Consider the following 17694-nt stretch of genomic DNA (forward strand, 5'->3'; position numbering starts at 1 on the left):
TCTCCAGTTTTGTGACAAAAATCTCAAAGGGAGTTATGTCTGACTGGGAAAATAAAATCTAAACTATCTTCCACTAGCAATAAGATATATATAAATATGTTAACATCCACCTCTGTAAGTTTGGGTCCCATATCCTGTCATGTAACATGTGAACTGGCATCTAAACAGTTCAAATGTACCTCTACTTAGATATGTGTGAGAGAAAACTTTACAACTTTGTGTTTCTTTTGGTCAGTCTCCCATGGATGCTGGGCGGTTATATCACACCATGGAGACTCAACTCTCAAACCAGGTGATGACAGCATTATTGTAGTTGGGTCCCCGAAGGGTTACGGTCAGTGTGTTAAAACATTCTAAAGGCCCTGGTGGTTGAGAAGTGAAAGGCAACTCATTTCACCTGCTCAAGAATCAGCAGACTACTTGGTTGTGTGAGGTCTTTGTCAAGCTCTTCATTTGTCTCTCTCACCACTGATAGTGGAATAAATATTTGAGAGAGTTATTGCCGGGATTGGATTAATTACATGCAGTCTTGGGTTTCTGCAATGCATCCTTTGTTCCCAGAGAAGTCACACAACATTAACAAGCTGTCAAGCTGTGAACCGACATGGTTTGTCTTAGTGACTTGTTGTTGGTTTGCCTAACATGCTGTGTATGTGTGTGCGAATGAGTGTTTTCTGTGCCTCTGTGTGAGAACACCAGTTGCAACATTTAAGTCTATACACACTAATTTGGGAATTTTTGCTTGCAGGAAGTTGGACGTATGTGTGTGTGAGACAGAAAGCGAATAAGAGAAGGAGACAGTGACAGTGAAACAGCATGAGAGTAAGAAATGGGGGATAATGGAGCTTGACTAAATCGAGCACTTGTACATAAATTGACATGTGCAATTAGGGAGATGTACACAGTCCCCCTGGTCTGTTTAAGATCTGGAATAGTTTCCTAACAGCTTCAAGATGCCCTGTTTTGGCTTTGGTTTCAAATCTAAATCAGGTTTGACCTTGCTGAATAATGGTGCTGGTGAAGTTCCCTCTGTTCTCTTTGGCTTCTGTCCAAGTCCACACCATATACATGACGGCAAACACAAAATAAGGTTTGGCTTCACTGGAATCTGATGAATGGTGGGTGAAATTCTGACCTGAACTTGAATTCCTAACACTGGGTTTTACAAGGTGGTCAAAAACACTTTTGGTTTTGGTTTCCTGTTTATACATGTATAAAGATGGAGGGGGCATTAAAATTGGAGGATCTGAGGGTTTAGTGAGGCATACTTGGCCTGGACCTTCTCAAAATGAAATGGTTTGGGCAGCTCTCGCAGCTTTCTCTTCTTTCTTTTGTTCCAGCTTGTTCTTTCTGCTTTTGTTTCTGCCTTTCCTTCCACACGACCTCTTCTTTCACTGAGCTGATGCAAGTACAGTACAAGACTCTTACCGCTACACAGTGAAGAGCCGCAGACTGAAACTCTATGAGTGGCATCTCATGGGTTAAAGACAGCTGCCAACATCTGTAGCTGTGGTTAGCTTTTAATTGTGAGGCCCAGCAAGTGAGCGAGCAGCGGGGCTGGCAGGCCGCATATTTCAGCCGAGTGTTCACAGAGCAGTTTTCCGGCCAGCCATGTGGACTCAATGATGGCGTCCAGGGGTGTGCTGTGCTCCTATGAAATATTAAATCTGTTCGGCCTCCAAGTGTGGACAGACCACCTGCAAGCAAGCGTGGCGTGCGGCGAACCCGGAGATCAGATATCCCTCACGTGCACAGACATACACATATAGGCCTGTGCATGAAAATGTACTTGCCGGTGTCCCCACACAGGATAAACCTGTTGACCTGCATATGCTTACACTAATGGCATATACCATAAAAAAATACTGAGAACATGGAAGCATTCAAACTGATGTGGGAGAAGAGAACTCAACAAAACCCACAGATATTTCCTGCACAGAGCATTTCTGTGGATTGCTAAGAGCAAGAATTATGTTCACTGGAAAGTTTTATGCATGATACTTGTTTTGCTTCTGTTTACAGCCACATTAATGTCAAAAGGTTAAATTCAGCTATATGTGGCAGCAGTGAATAAGGAAGACTCTTTATTCCGTCTCTTGAAACAGTCATCAAAAGCAGTGAGCAATGATGAGGGACAAGAAGAAGAAAAAAAAGAAAGAAAACAAAACGGAGAACTTAGATTTCATTTTGGATAGTCCAAAAAGAAACCGAAGCCTGCCACGAAAAGCAGCCAGAAGGACAACGGGTGCCTGTTGACTGCCGTCCCCTTCAGGGCCTCGTTCATTTACACGTCGCACAGTCGATCCTCAGCCTCCACTCTGCTCCCTTGAGGCATCTCTGCCTGCCCAGATGTGCAGCTGTTTATGTGGAGCAGCGATAAAAACAGCTGGCCTGCCCTCCACTTCCTCAATATGAACAGAGGGTGTCGCCATTCTGCAAACACTCTGCTCTTGACAAGGGAACGGAATTGCTCCAATAATCTGATTTCACTCACAACAGATTAAGGAACAGTTTATTTTCTTATTCCTGGACTGTTCAACCATTTAAAGCAGCCAAAGCGAAATTAGACTGCCTGTAATTATGATTGGGATGTGGCAAGTGGTGTTTTTACAAAATTTTGTGCTCTCTTTGGACCATTTTCTAAGAATAAAAAAAAAATTGTAATGGTAATAATTAGTTTCTCACCTCAGATTTGTAATTTAAAAGCACTGTAAATATCCTAACCACTAATGTGCAGGTGTTGAACCCTTTTTGTTACAGTGAGCATCACCACTAACAGAAAATGTGTGAACAGACCAAGCAAAAATTGATAAATGCTACATATTCAGCATCATTCTTTCACACTTTTCTATCGCAAACTAAGCCGCAGAAAGGATCCAACATCTTTAAGCAAAAAATAAACAAGTAGGCAAACAGGTTTCACACTACATGCCATGTTGTTAAAAGAATCCTCTAAATGACTTTACTCTTAATAGTGATATTTTGTGGTTCGCTACAATAATAAAGTAAAACAATATTCATTTATTACCTGTTATATGATGGGATAACTTCTCTGTCTTCATAAAGCATTTCTGTCAAATCATAATTACTTACTATGTGAGATAATCATAAGATTCGCCATTTATCAACAAAATAATCAAAATATTAAGAGCATTATAATAACTAAGATTCTAAGATAGATAACTAAGATAAATAAGATTCATGGGCTGACAAAAATGCCCAGAATTATTTGGCTTTTAAGGACATTATCTCAAAATCAGAAGTTAATTATTTAATCATCTCTTGAAAACATGTTTTGTTATCTTGAGATAGCGAGACTTTAATGAGCAACAAAAAGTTGTTCCCTCTCATTACTTGTAATGTTTGTCATGGATCAGGAGTGCTGTGATAGCATGCGTAGATCATAAGACATCCTGGCAACTGAAGCAGTTGATTTAAGCTCAGACTATCAGACTCTACTGGCCCCTGCCTGACAAAGTTCTTCAACTTTTTGGCAGTTTTATCAGCCTGAGCCCAACCTTGCCAAAGATTGACACCAACTACAAGCTATCTCCGAGGCGCGCTCTCTCTGATGCACACGCAACAGGTGTGTAGGCCTGAACCCAGGCCTGAATTGGCTCAATAGGTCCACTGCAGGCTTTTAAAGGGTATTAATAACAATGATTGCAACCATTCTCTGCTTTCATGCTATTCAGATCATGATTTTAAGCAGAATCCTTTTTTTAAACACAGTTTGCTTGCCAACCCATGTTTTCAACACAGCCTACAACTACAGTGTTTGTTAGTTCAGAGAATACTGTAAAAACTGTGTAGTTCCTGCCATGAACAATAAGTAAATGTCAATCTGACCTTCACAACAGCACCTCATGTGGGGCCCAGTGTGCCTCACAGAGCACCACCTGTCCGTTCCACAGACTCTAGTGACATCCTGTGGTGGTTTTGTGTAGATGAATCTTAAAAAAATATTCATTTATTTATTTTTAAATTATTTGTCCACTTCTTGTTAGGGGTTGCCAGACTCTGACACAGCTGCACATGAAGGACTGAGGTGAGGCCGGGCAAAGTCACAGTTAAAAAATGCTTAAGAAACAAAGAGCTTTGTTGGTGTCTCAGGTTTTTCATTATGAGTTTGCATGCCATATGTTGTAGCAGAAGTTCATGCTGAGAGAAATTTTTACCAAAACAGCAGCTGCTCAGTACATCATCACCTCCCAATATGATAATATCACGAGCTGAGTCATAGCCAAGGCAGTTGCTAACAAGCTGCAGTGACACAAAATAAAAATAAATCATTTCAGCACACCAACCGAATATCACTGCTCATACAGAATATGCTGCATTGACATCATTTGTGAAAACTGCTCATTTTAGCTCAAGGAAGTGCAAAGAATGACCTAAATGTCTCGTACAGTCTAAAATAAAATCAGCATCGGTAGCTACAGCAAAGAAGGCTATACTTTAAATTTGAAAGGTCAGAAATACAAATAAATATATTTTTTTCATGTGTAACTTAAATTTAAGGTATTATGTGTTCTGCTCTCTTTTTCATGCTCCCTTTGGTGTCGCTTGTTTATGGTATCTCATCTTAATTGATTTTGATGTCCAATACTGTCCAGAAAACCCTCTCCAGCCTTTATTCTAAGTACATTTAGCTTACTGCATGGTTGTACAAAAGTTGCCCTTGTCAGGACACATTTTTAACCATTATGGCTGACCAAAACGATGACCACGTCACCTTCATATTAAGAATCAGCTTGTTCCAGAACTTCATTGACGCTATATCATGTTTTTCCTGAGAGAAGTAGAACTTAAACTTATGGCTCTTACCATTACAGCAAATGCAAATATTCTAGATGTCTTGTGCAGTGCAATATTTTCTCATTTTTATTGTCATTGTTATTTTTTTTGCTCAAGCTCTGTTTGAACAATGACGAAAAACATGAGTTTTTGATGGAAATAGTTGGCAGGTGCTTTGAAGGAGTTAAAGAAAAAAAGGGGCATGTGTGCCATCTGCTGTCACCCGAGAGATTTTAATAAAGGCCATTTGCCAGATTCACTGACTCTGAGAGCTGCATTATAATGTAGTGTGCACGTCATCACAAAGACAATGAGATTTATTTTTAATAAAGTATCCTTATCCGAATGGTACACAGATTATCCTTATGACAGCTAATGTCTCATCCTCTCTCATCCTGCCACAAGGTGGCAGTAGAGGCCTACTGGCATTTTACCATCTGCCCCTAAGGCTGGAGAGCGTCCTGCGCACCTGCTTTAACTGAGCCAAATGCACAGTACAATGCGTGCGGGGGGGACAACTGGGCATTTTATAAGGTGTGAAAGTCAGCCATGTCTTAGAGGTCTTGACCGTAATGTAAACACGACCAGGTGCTGGAAAATTAAGCTTATTATACTTCGAGGACTTGATTTCGAAATTCTTGAGAGAGTCTGGTTGGTCAGTCTGTAGTGGACACGTGTACTCTGCACGCTCCATGCATCCTTTATATTGTATAATAAGAGACGAAACACTGCGGGAGGACCATTCACTGCCACTGAAATATGCAGACATTGACTTGCCCTTGGAATAAATTTGTGAATGAACCCTCCCCGTCCTCCGCCTCTCTCCCCTCATTTGGATAAATGTCACGGATTACCTAACGGACGAATCACTGTGTTCTTGTCATTGGCGAGGAGGTAAGACTGTCATTTTGTTGCCGTGGAGACTACAAATCAATGGCATCGTGCGGTATCTTCTCGTCCATTACCAATGAGAAGGTTAGTCGCTGCTGCCGTCATCAGGGCTTGGAGGGGCGGACGGGGCGCTCGAGTCACCTGTGTTGTGATTGGCTCCTGCTGATAATGAGCTGCCATTGAGGTTTTTCTGGCCCGTGCAGACAGGAGGTGTGTCTCTGGCTCGGGCGAAGCACACGCCTCTCGCATAAATACTCAACGCAACTGTGGTGCTGATCAGACGCACCAATTTTAAAGAGCTGCGTTCTCGTCCTCACGCCGTCTGACTTGTCGCACAGTTACTTTCGGTTTTACCTGTGCTGTCTTGGAGGAAGATAAAAGAAACAAAGAGAAATAAATAAAAGAAAGACAGTAACAGTAGAGATTAATCATTTGGCTGTAATTACATTCCCTAATCAGCAGGATTGACAGCAGGTGTGAATTCATGTCTGTATTTTCCCCGCACATATACCGGTGAGTACTCGCGTTTCTTCAGCTGTCACCTGTTCACTCCTGGTTTGCTTGATTTGTCTGTGTGTTTTTATATATAAATTAGAAAAACACTGAATTTGTTGACTTTGCACCTGGCAGGTAAGAACGATGAGTTTTTGGGGTTTTTTTTCTTTCTTTTGCTGAGCTTGGTGATTTCCCTCAGAATCCGCCGCCTTTGTTGCTACACCCACTCCTGTTTCCCTTTGAGATTTTCTGTGGGGTGTTGCACCTGAAATTAGAAATGTCATGGAACACAGATTGGGGGGGGGGGGGGGAAGAAAATTCTAGCTCAATATTGTTCTGTAAGCATATGATTAGCAGCCCCCAGTTTGATAAGGTGCCATGTGCTAACTCAGAAAGGCTACAGTGATCAGTTTTTCTTTCTCAGCTGTTCTATTTGAGGATAAAATGTACTCTTTTTTTGTTTTTGAGCAATCTTACATTGCCATATCCTGAAACATTTGAATAGAGTAAGACACTGCCTTCATCCTTTGGTCTTTTGTGCTGCAGGTGCACAGTAATTGGAGAAGGATGGATGCACTCTGCTGCTATCTGTTACTACTGTCTATTTTCAGTGTCATTTCTTTCCCCCCACAATCTCTTCTGACAAGAGGCACCCTACCTCCTTGAGCTCCTTCTTGATAGAGGAATAGTGAGTGCGACTTTGTTTATTTCAACTTTTGCCTTATCTGTTTTCCTGTCTACAGAGAGGATATGCAAGTCGCTTTGAAACATTGTTTTGCGAGCACTTTTCAAACCTCAGCAGGCTCCTGGCTGTCTCTTCCAGGAAGTTCAGAATCAACCCCTTTACTGTAACCACATGTTGCTTTCTCGCCTGCGCTTACTTACAGTAGACCTATGCTTTTCTTCTGTTGTTGCTACTTTATGAGAAAAGGTGACAAGAGGGTTTTATTTTTTTCAGCAGGTTTTATTTCTTTATTTTAAAGGTATGACCAGATTCTTTTTTTGATCTGGAGCTCCCTGCTGCAACTTCCCCTAAAACCATTTAGTGTCTGCACTGCGGTTTTCTATCTGTGTGAACAGGAAGACCTTTTTTTTTTTCTTTCTTTTTGTTGATAACATTAACTGAACATGTATCGACAAATACAGAAAATTTGGTGCAAGTTGCTCGGCACGTAAGGTCAAAAAGAGTTTGACTCCACACACATCACCATGATTAGCATACAGCACTGGAGTGGTAACTGATCCATGGTGTGTTTTCAGTGGCACACTCAACCCACAGGAATCTGGATGCGACCCATTCATTCCAGCATACATCTGGGAGGGGGGGTCTTACTCAGTCACTACACCACCCCCATACCTGCAGAGCTGTGTGAGTCGGTAGATGGAAAGCTCAGCTTTGGCATGGAACATCAGCAGCTTTTCCCTATCGTCACACAGTCTGAGATTTATGATAGAAGTGGCGCGATGGGATGGCAGAGGGGATACAATGTTGACAATGCAAGATGCAAATTCCTCTTTTGCACAGTGAGGTTGTTGCAGGGACCACTTGGGGATCCTGTCTGCAGGACAGACACGCACGGAGCCAGCATGGCCTTAGTCTTGTATAGTCTTGAGACAGGTGGATCAAGCTGGTGTCATGGTTAGGTAAGACTTGCAGTAAATCTGGTGACTGTTCGATGAGGTTAGGTAGATGTTTTACGAAACAGAAATTGAGGAGGTAGCTAAACACAACATATTTATTCTCCTCCTCAAGTCAGTGGGTCAGTGCGTTTGATGCACCTCCAGTTAAATAAAATGCCGTACTGTGTTATGCTTTCATAGAGTGGTTGTAAGCCGTCTGGTTGTACGAAATGCTGATAAGCTTGCTCATCATGTTTTTAAAAACATTGCATGAATCAAGTTTAGTAGGACTGTTTAATGTTCCAGTTATTCTCTGTTACTCACTCAAATTCTAACATTACATTTTAAAATTGCTTGTATTTTGTGATCAAGATTTCTTGCTATCATAGAAAGACTAACAAAACCACCAAATATTTAAGAGGCTGGAAAATTTTGGGGCATTTCTGCTCAGAAAAATAACATGACAAATGAATTTTAAAAACTGTTGCTGGTAAATTTTGTCTCACCTAACTGACACATGGCTTTGGCGCTAAGCTCAAGTCATCGTTCCAATGTGGGCCTTTTGGACTTCCAGTACATGACTGACTGCATGTCTTGTAGCTGCTGTCCATCTGTGACCTGACTGGATGTGGCATTAGGAAGCTGGCAGGACCAGGTATGCATTATCTTGACTGGGTCAGGAGGTTAAAAAAGAAAAAAAAAACATCACCACAACATCTGCCACAACACCATCACACACTAATCAACAAATGCAGCTTGTCTTACAGCGTGTGTCTTGTTACTTGCCTGCTGTGGTGCAGCTGCAGCATCCTCGCCTTCGACATCACTGCCAAATGTGGTCTCTGAGACACAGGGCCTAGTTAATGAGTTGTGGTCCACGGTGATCTCGGGTCACAAATGTACAGGTTGGTTTCTTATAGATCACTTGAAGTCTCCTCTCAAGGAATCAAGTATTCCACTCAACTAGAGGGACACATAGATGAGCTGTGCTTGACACTTGGAGCACTAATAGACGTCACTGTATGTTTGTTTCCTCCCAGGTTGACTTGTTACTCGTGCACACCCCCGACTTCCTCCTCATTGTACCCCTTTATGTTTTATTAGGCCGATGTTCTGTTATTCTTAGCCGAGCAGGATGTTTATACAACCCCCGAACAGAAATATGACTGGCAAGGCCTGAGTGTTTATCTTTCTTTCCCTTCCTCCCTCTTTTCTCCTCTCCTCTTCTGCTCAGGTCCGTCATTGTCACTGTTCATCCCTCCATCCCCTCCTCCGCTCCTTTTTGCATGCCTGCCTCACCCTCTCTGCACCCCACTCAAGGATGAAACAAGTTCAAGAGCAGCCCAAGCTGACATTTTCCATGTTAAACTTTGTGTATCCTTCAAGCCCCTTTCTTTTTATTTTTGGATATCCGGCTATTGTTTCAGCCAAGTATGTCGTATCGTCTGACTCGTGCAGTAAAGGTTACTTTATAATAAGTCAGAAGATTTTCAATTTTCTGTCTTTTAAAGCCACCCTGCCGTGATGTCAGTATTTCCTCAACAAGACAAGGGTTGTGTGTAAATGTGAGGATGAAAAAACTGCTAAATGCCCCTCCTTCTGGGGTGAATAATCACCTGACACGTCACTTTCCTCCTCAGGATTAATTTGTGTTAACTGAGCCTACATGAAGACTGTGTGTGTTTCTGAACAGAAATATATACAACTACAAACCACTGGCAGTCTGACTGACAGCACTTCAAAAGGCTGCAGATACACAATGTGTAGAAATTACTGACTGAGTCCTGATCTCCACTGATTAGAGGAGACTCTTGGTCTTGAATTTTAAAGTCTAGAGACTATGTGCACAGCATATGTTAAAAAGTCAACAAACTGTCAGTTAAGCTGTTTTTTTTTTTAATGTGCCAGTAAACATGGAAATGTATAGATATCCTCATAAAGAGTACTTTCAGTATGAGTCGTAAATCGAGACAAAAAGATGCCATTATACTTAGAAATTCCTGAGAACACATTTCTTGTACTTGCAGATGAAGTAAAACTACTGTAGGTTTTGACATAGTTGTTTTTAGAAGGGATTTTGGCTTGTGCAACTCATATGGTGGTAAATGTTTCAGTATTCTCGGTTTCTCTAGTGTTATCTCATATACTTTGAAACAAGGGTGTTTTTTTCCATGCATAAAACTGGTGAATGGTAAAATGGATTTTATGGGACATGTTTACATAATTGTTCCTCATTTTAAAACCATGTTTTAATCACTACCGCAGAATAATTTGTTGCTGTTCTGCTGCCTAATCAAAAATAAACATTTTTATTTTAAGATTTTAAGCAGGTCAAGCGAAGCCCACACACCTCCTCCAAATAATAGTAATAATAATAGTAATGCTGCTGCTGCTGCTGATGATGATGATAATAATAATAAAAAAGAAGTCCATTGAACCAGATAATGTGAGGTTGTGAGTGCACCTTTTGTCGTGTTTCATTTTCTTTGTTCAGTATAGCCAGTGACCACACAAACCACAAGCCTTTGGCCACTGACCATAAGGCACCAGGCTTTAAATAGAGAGCGTGAGAAGGCCACTCACCATCTTGTCTCAAGGCAGTGCCTATGTCAGTCCTGGGACCTGCTTCAAGTCATTTATTTAAAGCTTTAATACAACAATGCTGGATAGTGGCTGCACTGAATGCTGATAAACAAACTCTTGTTACTTTCATCTAAAATGGAAAGTTTGGCTATGCTTTGATGGAACTAAGTGCATCGAGTTCCACTCCAGTGAAATACCACAACACGCCCCCAGCACACTCTCACAATGACTGTGTTTCTCTGATTGCTAGTGCAAGAGCACGTCATCCTGTATTTAGAAACGGCCACCTTATGCAAGCCACAGCATTGAGTTGTGCAGCTTTGCAGTGCATTAGCACAGCACAGTAGAGCACGGACTGGATGCTTGGTGTGTTGTTGTCAAGATGTGCAGAGTATAAACAAAACTGTTGAACATGTGCAGGCGTAACAACCATGACTTTCAGATTTTGACAGTGTATACGTTTGATAGATTTGGTGTTTGTTGTTGTTTCTGCTGATACATGTGATCATTGACCAGTTTACCGTAACTTTGAGCATCTTTGTCCTCATTGCACATGAACCTGACTGCACCCAGTATATTTGGTACAAAACATATGGGTGGTCCATTTATATTAGTTGTATGGCCTTTTATAATTCAATTCTGTGTCAATATGATGAACCTTTTTTCAGTGCTGTATATAGTATACATATAGTATACATATTCTTGAGATGTCAAACTTGTGAAGATTTTTTTTCCTCTCCCATAAGGACCACGATTGCCAGAGTACAACATCTAATCACGTCATTTTTCTTCTTTTTCTTCTTATTCTTCTTTCAATCTTGCAGTCCAGTGTTTTTGCCCAGCCAAGATATGACTGAGGTGATGATCAACAGCACCCCCATGGAGGACATGAGGCTCAGCCCCACCAAGGACAGACTCTCCTTCCAGGTAGGACATGTGCACATATGACCGTGAAACACCCTGTCCATCCTGGTTTCCTAACTGTATAATTTTATGAGGCATGGCCATTTTACCTGCAGAGCTGTGTTGGGCAAGAGGACATTTGAGGTTATGATTGGTCACAGGTTATAACATGCAAAGGAAATGTATGTCTGCTGGGAAATTGTCTGTAATTTACTGCAGCCTGTCACAAAAATAAACCCATTAGATTCAGAGAGATGAGAGAAGCAGCCATCAGGTGCTCTTGACAAGGTGTTGCCAGCGGCTTTGTTTTACTGTCAGCTCAACAGGGGCCATCTTGGAGACAAAACTACTTAAACACACAGCTGCTTGCTTGTTTTAGTGTCGCATGTGTTAACAGGGTGGAAAAGGAGACTTAAAGGACCCCATTTTATTACTGAAAACATTTCACCATTAATCATGATGAAGCTCAAGACTTTTGAACAGGAACTCTCATGGTTAGTAAAGCTGCATCTTAACCAGAGCTGCAACTGAATATGAATGAATCCCAAAACATACTTTGTCTGCTGAGACTTAAACACCTCACAAAAGCTACAAGTCCATTTCCTGTTCAGAGATAATTTCAGGTTTGATTAAAAGCCACACGTTCATAAATCTAATACAACATGTCGTGCTCTATGAAGACAGTGACTCTGAGAGGATGTAGACTGACCCAGAGGAAAAGGCTGGCTTCCTCTCCCCATAGTTCACACCCCAGCTGTGAGTCTGTCTGAGAGGAACGGATGGGGGGGAGGAGGGTGGGGGCACCTCTTCACTCTTTCCATCCCCCACTCTGCATTTCTGTATTTCCTCACCTTGGCCATTTGCCTATGGTCCCAGTCACTCCTTTGGAGAAGCACTGTATGAAGCCGAGATGTTGCCACCAGTCACTTCCTCCATTGTGGGTGCCAGGGGCTTTGACACAAATTGTGTGACCATAAAATTCCAGCTGCACCTATAAAAGGTATTGAAACGAATGTGACCTACTTGAGAAGAAGGATGAGCAAGTTGTTCCTGTTTTATTCTATTATCTCCAATGGCAATGTCGTGATTCAGGCGTATAGTGTGCACACCCCTCCCAACCCCACCACACACCCCAAAAAGCTCCAAAAATAGCCAGCATTGTGCCTGATGTGTCGTCGCTTCCTGCCGCTGGAGGAGAAACAAGTTATGACATGTGTTAGCGAGGGGTCCAAAGGCAAGGTCACTCACTGCCCAGCTCTCCTCGGTGCTGACGCACAGTGAGGATTTGCGATGTATGCCAGGAAAAGCAGATACACGCAGAAATTAGAAATGAACACACACATGCTCACACACGTACATGGATATAATTGCAGCTCTTGATTCCATGTGCAACTGGGTGTTTTTTGTTTGTTCGTTTTTGGGTTTGTTTGTTTGTTTTTAGAGAATTGCAAAGTCCTCAAATAGGCTCATACATGCTTTTATAACATGACAAATTCACATATTCACAAGGCATATTTATAGCTTTTGGTTCTGTATTTTCCTCCCCTCTCATCTGTCTCTTATGGAATTGAGGGAGACTTGGACACAGCTGGATCCCCTCTGTCTTCTCTTGTCTCAGTTTCTCTCCTGCCTCATCTAATGCTTTCTTTCCACTCGGCTTTTTGCCCAGACAGCGACATTGCCCCCCCCCCCACCCCCACCCAATGTCTTGAGTGAAATATGCAGGTCTAAAAATATTCATCCACTTTATCCAAACAACGGCAAAAAAAAAAAAAAAAAAAACTGTTCTTGGACCAGGAGTGGCAGGCTTTTTCCCCTGGGCCTTTTCTCTGGTTCCTGAGAACAGTGAAAGTCTGAGGTTGATGTCCAATCTTGCCTGGACAGGGAATGCATGTAATCTCTCTTGTCAGTAGGTCTCTTATGCCCTTCATTTTAGATCCAAACATTTGAGTGTGTATATCAGTCTGGATTTACAGCTAACTCTGCCAGTTTCATGTTCTTTCCTGAATCTTTTTTCCAACTCCATCTCTGCATGAATATAAGAGTAATCAACCTTTAATGCTCATTCTAACAGGGATGGATGTATGCAAAGATCATGTCAGTTAACTTGAGTTTTCAACGTACTGATCATCTAAAATGCTGTGGTTATGCGCTTGTATAATCCTCAGAGCAGAGGGTGACGTGGTACTGGATGAGTTTGTAAGCAGCTATGAGCTACTTGGCACAATGCCTTCCGAAGCATTTAGATTAAACATGATGCATCATTTGCTGTAAGTCTTACTAAACATGCCTCATTTATCCATACGCAGCCACTGATGTAACTTTCCCCTTGTGCAATTTGCTTTTGGGTGAGCACCTATGAGGGAGAACCAGCTTAGTTGTTATAGGAATGTGGGTCGGGCAAGAGCAGGTATGCCACTGGGATTCTTAAGCAACCACTTCCCATCATGGATGTTTAGTCTTCACATCACTTCATTCATAGTTGTTTAGCCTTGCAGTGGTGCCTGCAACATTTCTATGAGGCTCAAGACTAAGTTCTGGTGTCCAAGACCCTACTGCACTGATCAGAAATATGCTCATAAATAATTTCTTGCTTTACAACGGAGGACAGCTGACTCTCCTAGCTTCTAACGGTCTGCTCTGCAGTTCAGAAAATGAATTGTATTAAGTCCTTGAGTTAATAATAAATATGATAAATAACCAGCATTTTATTATTTCCTTCCCTCCTTTAGATATTCCCCGACCCCTCAGACTTTGACCGTTGCTGTAAGCTCAAAGATCGTCTGCCATCCATCGTGGTTGAGCCGACAGAGGGAGAAGTCGAGAGTGGGGAGCTTCGCTGGCCTCCAGAGGAGTTTCTGGTCAGTGAAGAAGAAGAAGAAGAAGAAGAAGAGGAGGAAGAGGAAGAAGAGGAACAGGAGCAGACTAACGGCAATATCCCAAATGGACACCCGACACAGAATTCTCAGCACTAGAGGCTGTGTTGCAGCACCTGTACTCTTTTCATTCTGATAGACTCTCCCTTTCCCACACTGGTCCCACTGCACCTCAGCACGCCAACAGACTCAACTGGCGGATGCACATTCATTGTTTAGTGATGCCATCTCGTTGCCCTCGACACCAAAGCATCACCCCCACAAGAGAAGCAATACACACAGGAGACACTTTTCCCGCATGATTTATACTCTTGGACTGCAAGCCCACCAAAACAGACTTGAAAAGAACGGACACACACACACACACACACACACACACACTCTTGTCCTACGCTTTAGTTCTAACCATGCCTACCACCATGTGTCTCAGCCCCGAACAGATGTCCTGTTTGACAGCAGCAGCTCAGGGCTCCATGGACAGCAATTACACTGCGTGGGGCTATGACTGCTCTCTACTTTACTCCAAAATGGCTGGCGTCATGACCCCAGAGACTTGATACTCACAAACAGAACTATTGTGGTACCCGTAGAGAGTATTGTCTACAGTACATTGTCCAACCTGCGTTCAGTTTCTGGATTGACATGTTAATTATTGTGATTGCCACTGCTGTCCATAGATTTGTTGGTTTGTGGGAAATGGGAAATTTTTTTTTTGTTGTTGTTTTTTTTTCGAGAAGAGGGTAAAATAGGTATGTGTACAATGTTACTGGGACCTCCACCAAAACACCACCACCCCAAAAATATTCTGACTTTACATCAGGCATTCACAGTAAAAAGGCGACCTATAATTATTTTACCAAGGTGAGCAGAAAGTGAAAGAATAAACCAGCATGCCCAGCATATTCTTTTGCAATAAGTTTGTTGGCTTGTTATGCAGTACGGACACAGTCAGGAGTCATGCTAAGATCCTGTCAGCACATTGACCTCCTCTAAGCCAGATAACAAATAGTACTGAGAACTAAATGACACAAGCAGTTTATTGTTCGAAAGGGCAAAGCTGAGTAAGGACAATTGAAAAAGTTTTGAAAAAGCAGCTATTGAAGCAATGTGCAGACCCAGTGAAGGATATGTAAATACGTGTTTCCAATGAGCCAACCCCTGAGGCCTTGTTAGTGCACTGATCCTGTTTGTAATTTGGACTTGGTTAAATTTTTAAAAAGACAAAGTCTGAGAATATCACTCTGAACTGTGCACACCTGACCTGAAAATTTTTCCTAGTCTTCCTGTTTTGTTTTTTTTGTTTTGTTTTTGTTGTTGTTGTTTTTATGTTTGTTTTGGTTTGTTTTTGAAAACAGCCATACCTTTTTAAAAATTGTTAAGTGGAGGTTTATGTCACCGTGAATTAATTCTGCAGGTGAGAGAGAGAGTGTTCAAGTTGGGATATATCTGAAATCATATTAAACTACTAAACTTAAACAATTAGTCCTGATGTTTGCCAAAAGGTGTTAATAGGAAATCTTATTTGTTATCTGGTAGTGATGTCTGTCATTTTAGTTGTTTGTATTGCAGTTTCAGAAGCTGGTGTTCTTTTGTCACTTGTTTGTGGAACAAGTCTTATCAGTCAGTTTGTGGAAAAGATTTCACATTTTGTGTACACAATATGAAATACTGTTGTACAAGCATGACTGAGATATGTCTGTTCTCTTTGTAAATTCTCATTTGAGAGGCATTAGGGCTGTATACAGAACATCTCTTTCTCCTGTCAACCTACAGGTCCCACATTGTTTTTGTAAAGCTCAGGGAGATTAGCCGCCATCTTTCTCTCATTTTTTTTTCTTTTTTTTTGTATTTAGACCACTCTGCTCTGTGGAAATTACAGAGGATGTAAATAAACATTTGAATTTGCTATCCAACTGTGTGTCTCTGCTGTGAGAATGAATTACTATGAAGAGTTACTGCCTATTTTATGGTTCGGGATAGAAGTCTTTAAGTCTTTTACAGGGGTAATCCTCAAGCACATTTAAAACTAATGTTTCCAAGAGACTTCTGTGTTTATTTTTATATTCCTTTATGTGAACCCCCCCCCCCCCCCCCTTCTCCCCACTCACTTCACCTGCAGTGGTTAGAGGAAAGCAGTAGTACTTCCTGCTTGGCATCTCTCTCTACAAATACAGCTGCATGTATCAAATGTGTAAATGTAGAAGCGAGAACAGGCCACATGCTACATCCTGTCTTCAACTTGCACACAATTGTACACAATCTCACTTTTGGTTGCAGCAAAATCTAATTCCTGAGCTCTGAGCAGCTTTCATTTCTATGTTCTTAAAAATTGCATGTGTTTAAAGTATTAAAATGAAGCCATTCTGCTTTATAAAGAACACTGGTTTGACCTAGCAACCTTTGCAGGCTTTTTACTATTGCAGAAACACTGAGGATACTGCAGGGTATAAAAGCCTGCGAAAGCAACGACTCACGCTCTACTCATAAACACTCGCCACAATGATACAAGACTAATAAAATGTGGTTGAGTGGAAAATTTCTAATGGGGAATTGGGGGATTTACAGGAATAAACAGAAAGCTTTCTGATCACTGTTACAATGGAAATTTCTCAGGTGATTTGCTGCTATGTTCTGTATTAGTGACCCACTAGGTCAAGTTTGATTGCCTAGTACCGGGAATAGTCCATCAGAGTTGCTGCAGCGGGGCCTGTGGAGGCCAAGGGCCTCATAGATTGGCTGAGGTAGTGCTCTTGGCCTTATGGTCACTTCCTGGAAGAGGAACAATGAACTGACATTCTATCCTGCTTCCTTCTTCCTGGAAAAAAACGAAGCATAAAGAGTTATTAATACCCCTATAGTTGATAGTGGTGGTCAGCAGTGTGTGTCTGGCCGAGGGAGTCAGTGACTAGTTCTGAATAGGCCAGAAAAGGAATATATTTTTTTTTTTATCCCTTTCAACAACTGCTCCTTGATCTCAGGGGAAAATGTCATGAGATCATGGAAAGAAGAAATTATAAGAAGTTAGAAAAGGACAGCCATCATAGAGAGATGACTACAGCTACGCAATCGTATCACATCAGCCATAACCCTGTGAACTTTGCGTCCTTTTTCAAATATTACTGGAGGATGGAATAGTGAGAAACTTCAGTTTTAATAAATATTTGAGCTATTTCTTCAGCTCTTCTACTTCAGCCACTGCCTCTAACTATGGATCATCTGCATTTAAAGACTTTAAAGACAGTAATTAAAACGTACAATACTATTTCTTTACACCGAAGAACTATTCCCACAAGAGAAGCAATACGTACAGGCAACACATTGGAATTTTTTGAGAGAAGTGAGAAGAATACTTCTATGACAAAGGAAAACATTATAACACTGAGAAGTAAATGTGACGCAAACAGGTTATTGTTCAAAGGGCAAAGTTGAGTAATGACTGACAACTGTAGGTTTTAAAAAAACAGATGACACAGCAATATAAGGACCCAATGAAGGATGAGCAAATACTTGTTCCCAGTGAGTCAACCCC

The 17694-nt window shown here is 41.5% G+C and overlaps 1 protein-coding gene across 3 annotated transcripts; it reads left to right on the forward strand.

Moving 5' to 3' along the window:
- Positions 1-5671: 5671 nt before the first annotated feature.
- On the forward strand, positions 5672-16078 carry lbh (LBH regulator of WNT signaling pathway). 3 transcript variants are annotated; one of them, XM_046413383.1, is made up of 3 exons: positions 5672-5772; positions 11211-11313; positions 14022-16078. In XM_046413383.1, exons 1-3 carry the CDS (start codon positions 5765-5767, stop codon positions 14262-14264), a joined length of 354 nt encoding a protein of 117 aa, XP_046269339.1. In that variant the 5' UTR covers positions 5672-5764; the 3' UTR covers positions 14265-16078. The 3 variants fall into 3 exon arrangements, with proteins under 3 accessions (XP_046269339.1, XP_046269338.1, XP_046269340.1); XM_046413382.1 differs by lacking the exon at positions 5672-5772 and adding an exon at positions 5921-6201; XM_046413384.1 differs by lacking the exon at positions 5672-5772 and adding an exon at positions 6264-6318.
- Positions 16079-17694: the final 1616 nt, after the last annotated feature.

Source organism: Scatophagus argus, chromosome 15 (assembly GCF_020382885.2).
Source record: "Scatophagus argus isolate fScaArg1 chromosome 15, fScaArg1.pri, whole genome shotgun sequence".
NCBI classification, from domain to species: domain Eukaryota; kingdom Metazoa; phylum Chordata; class Actinopteri; family Scatophagidae; genus Scatophagus; species Scatophagus argus.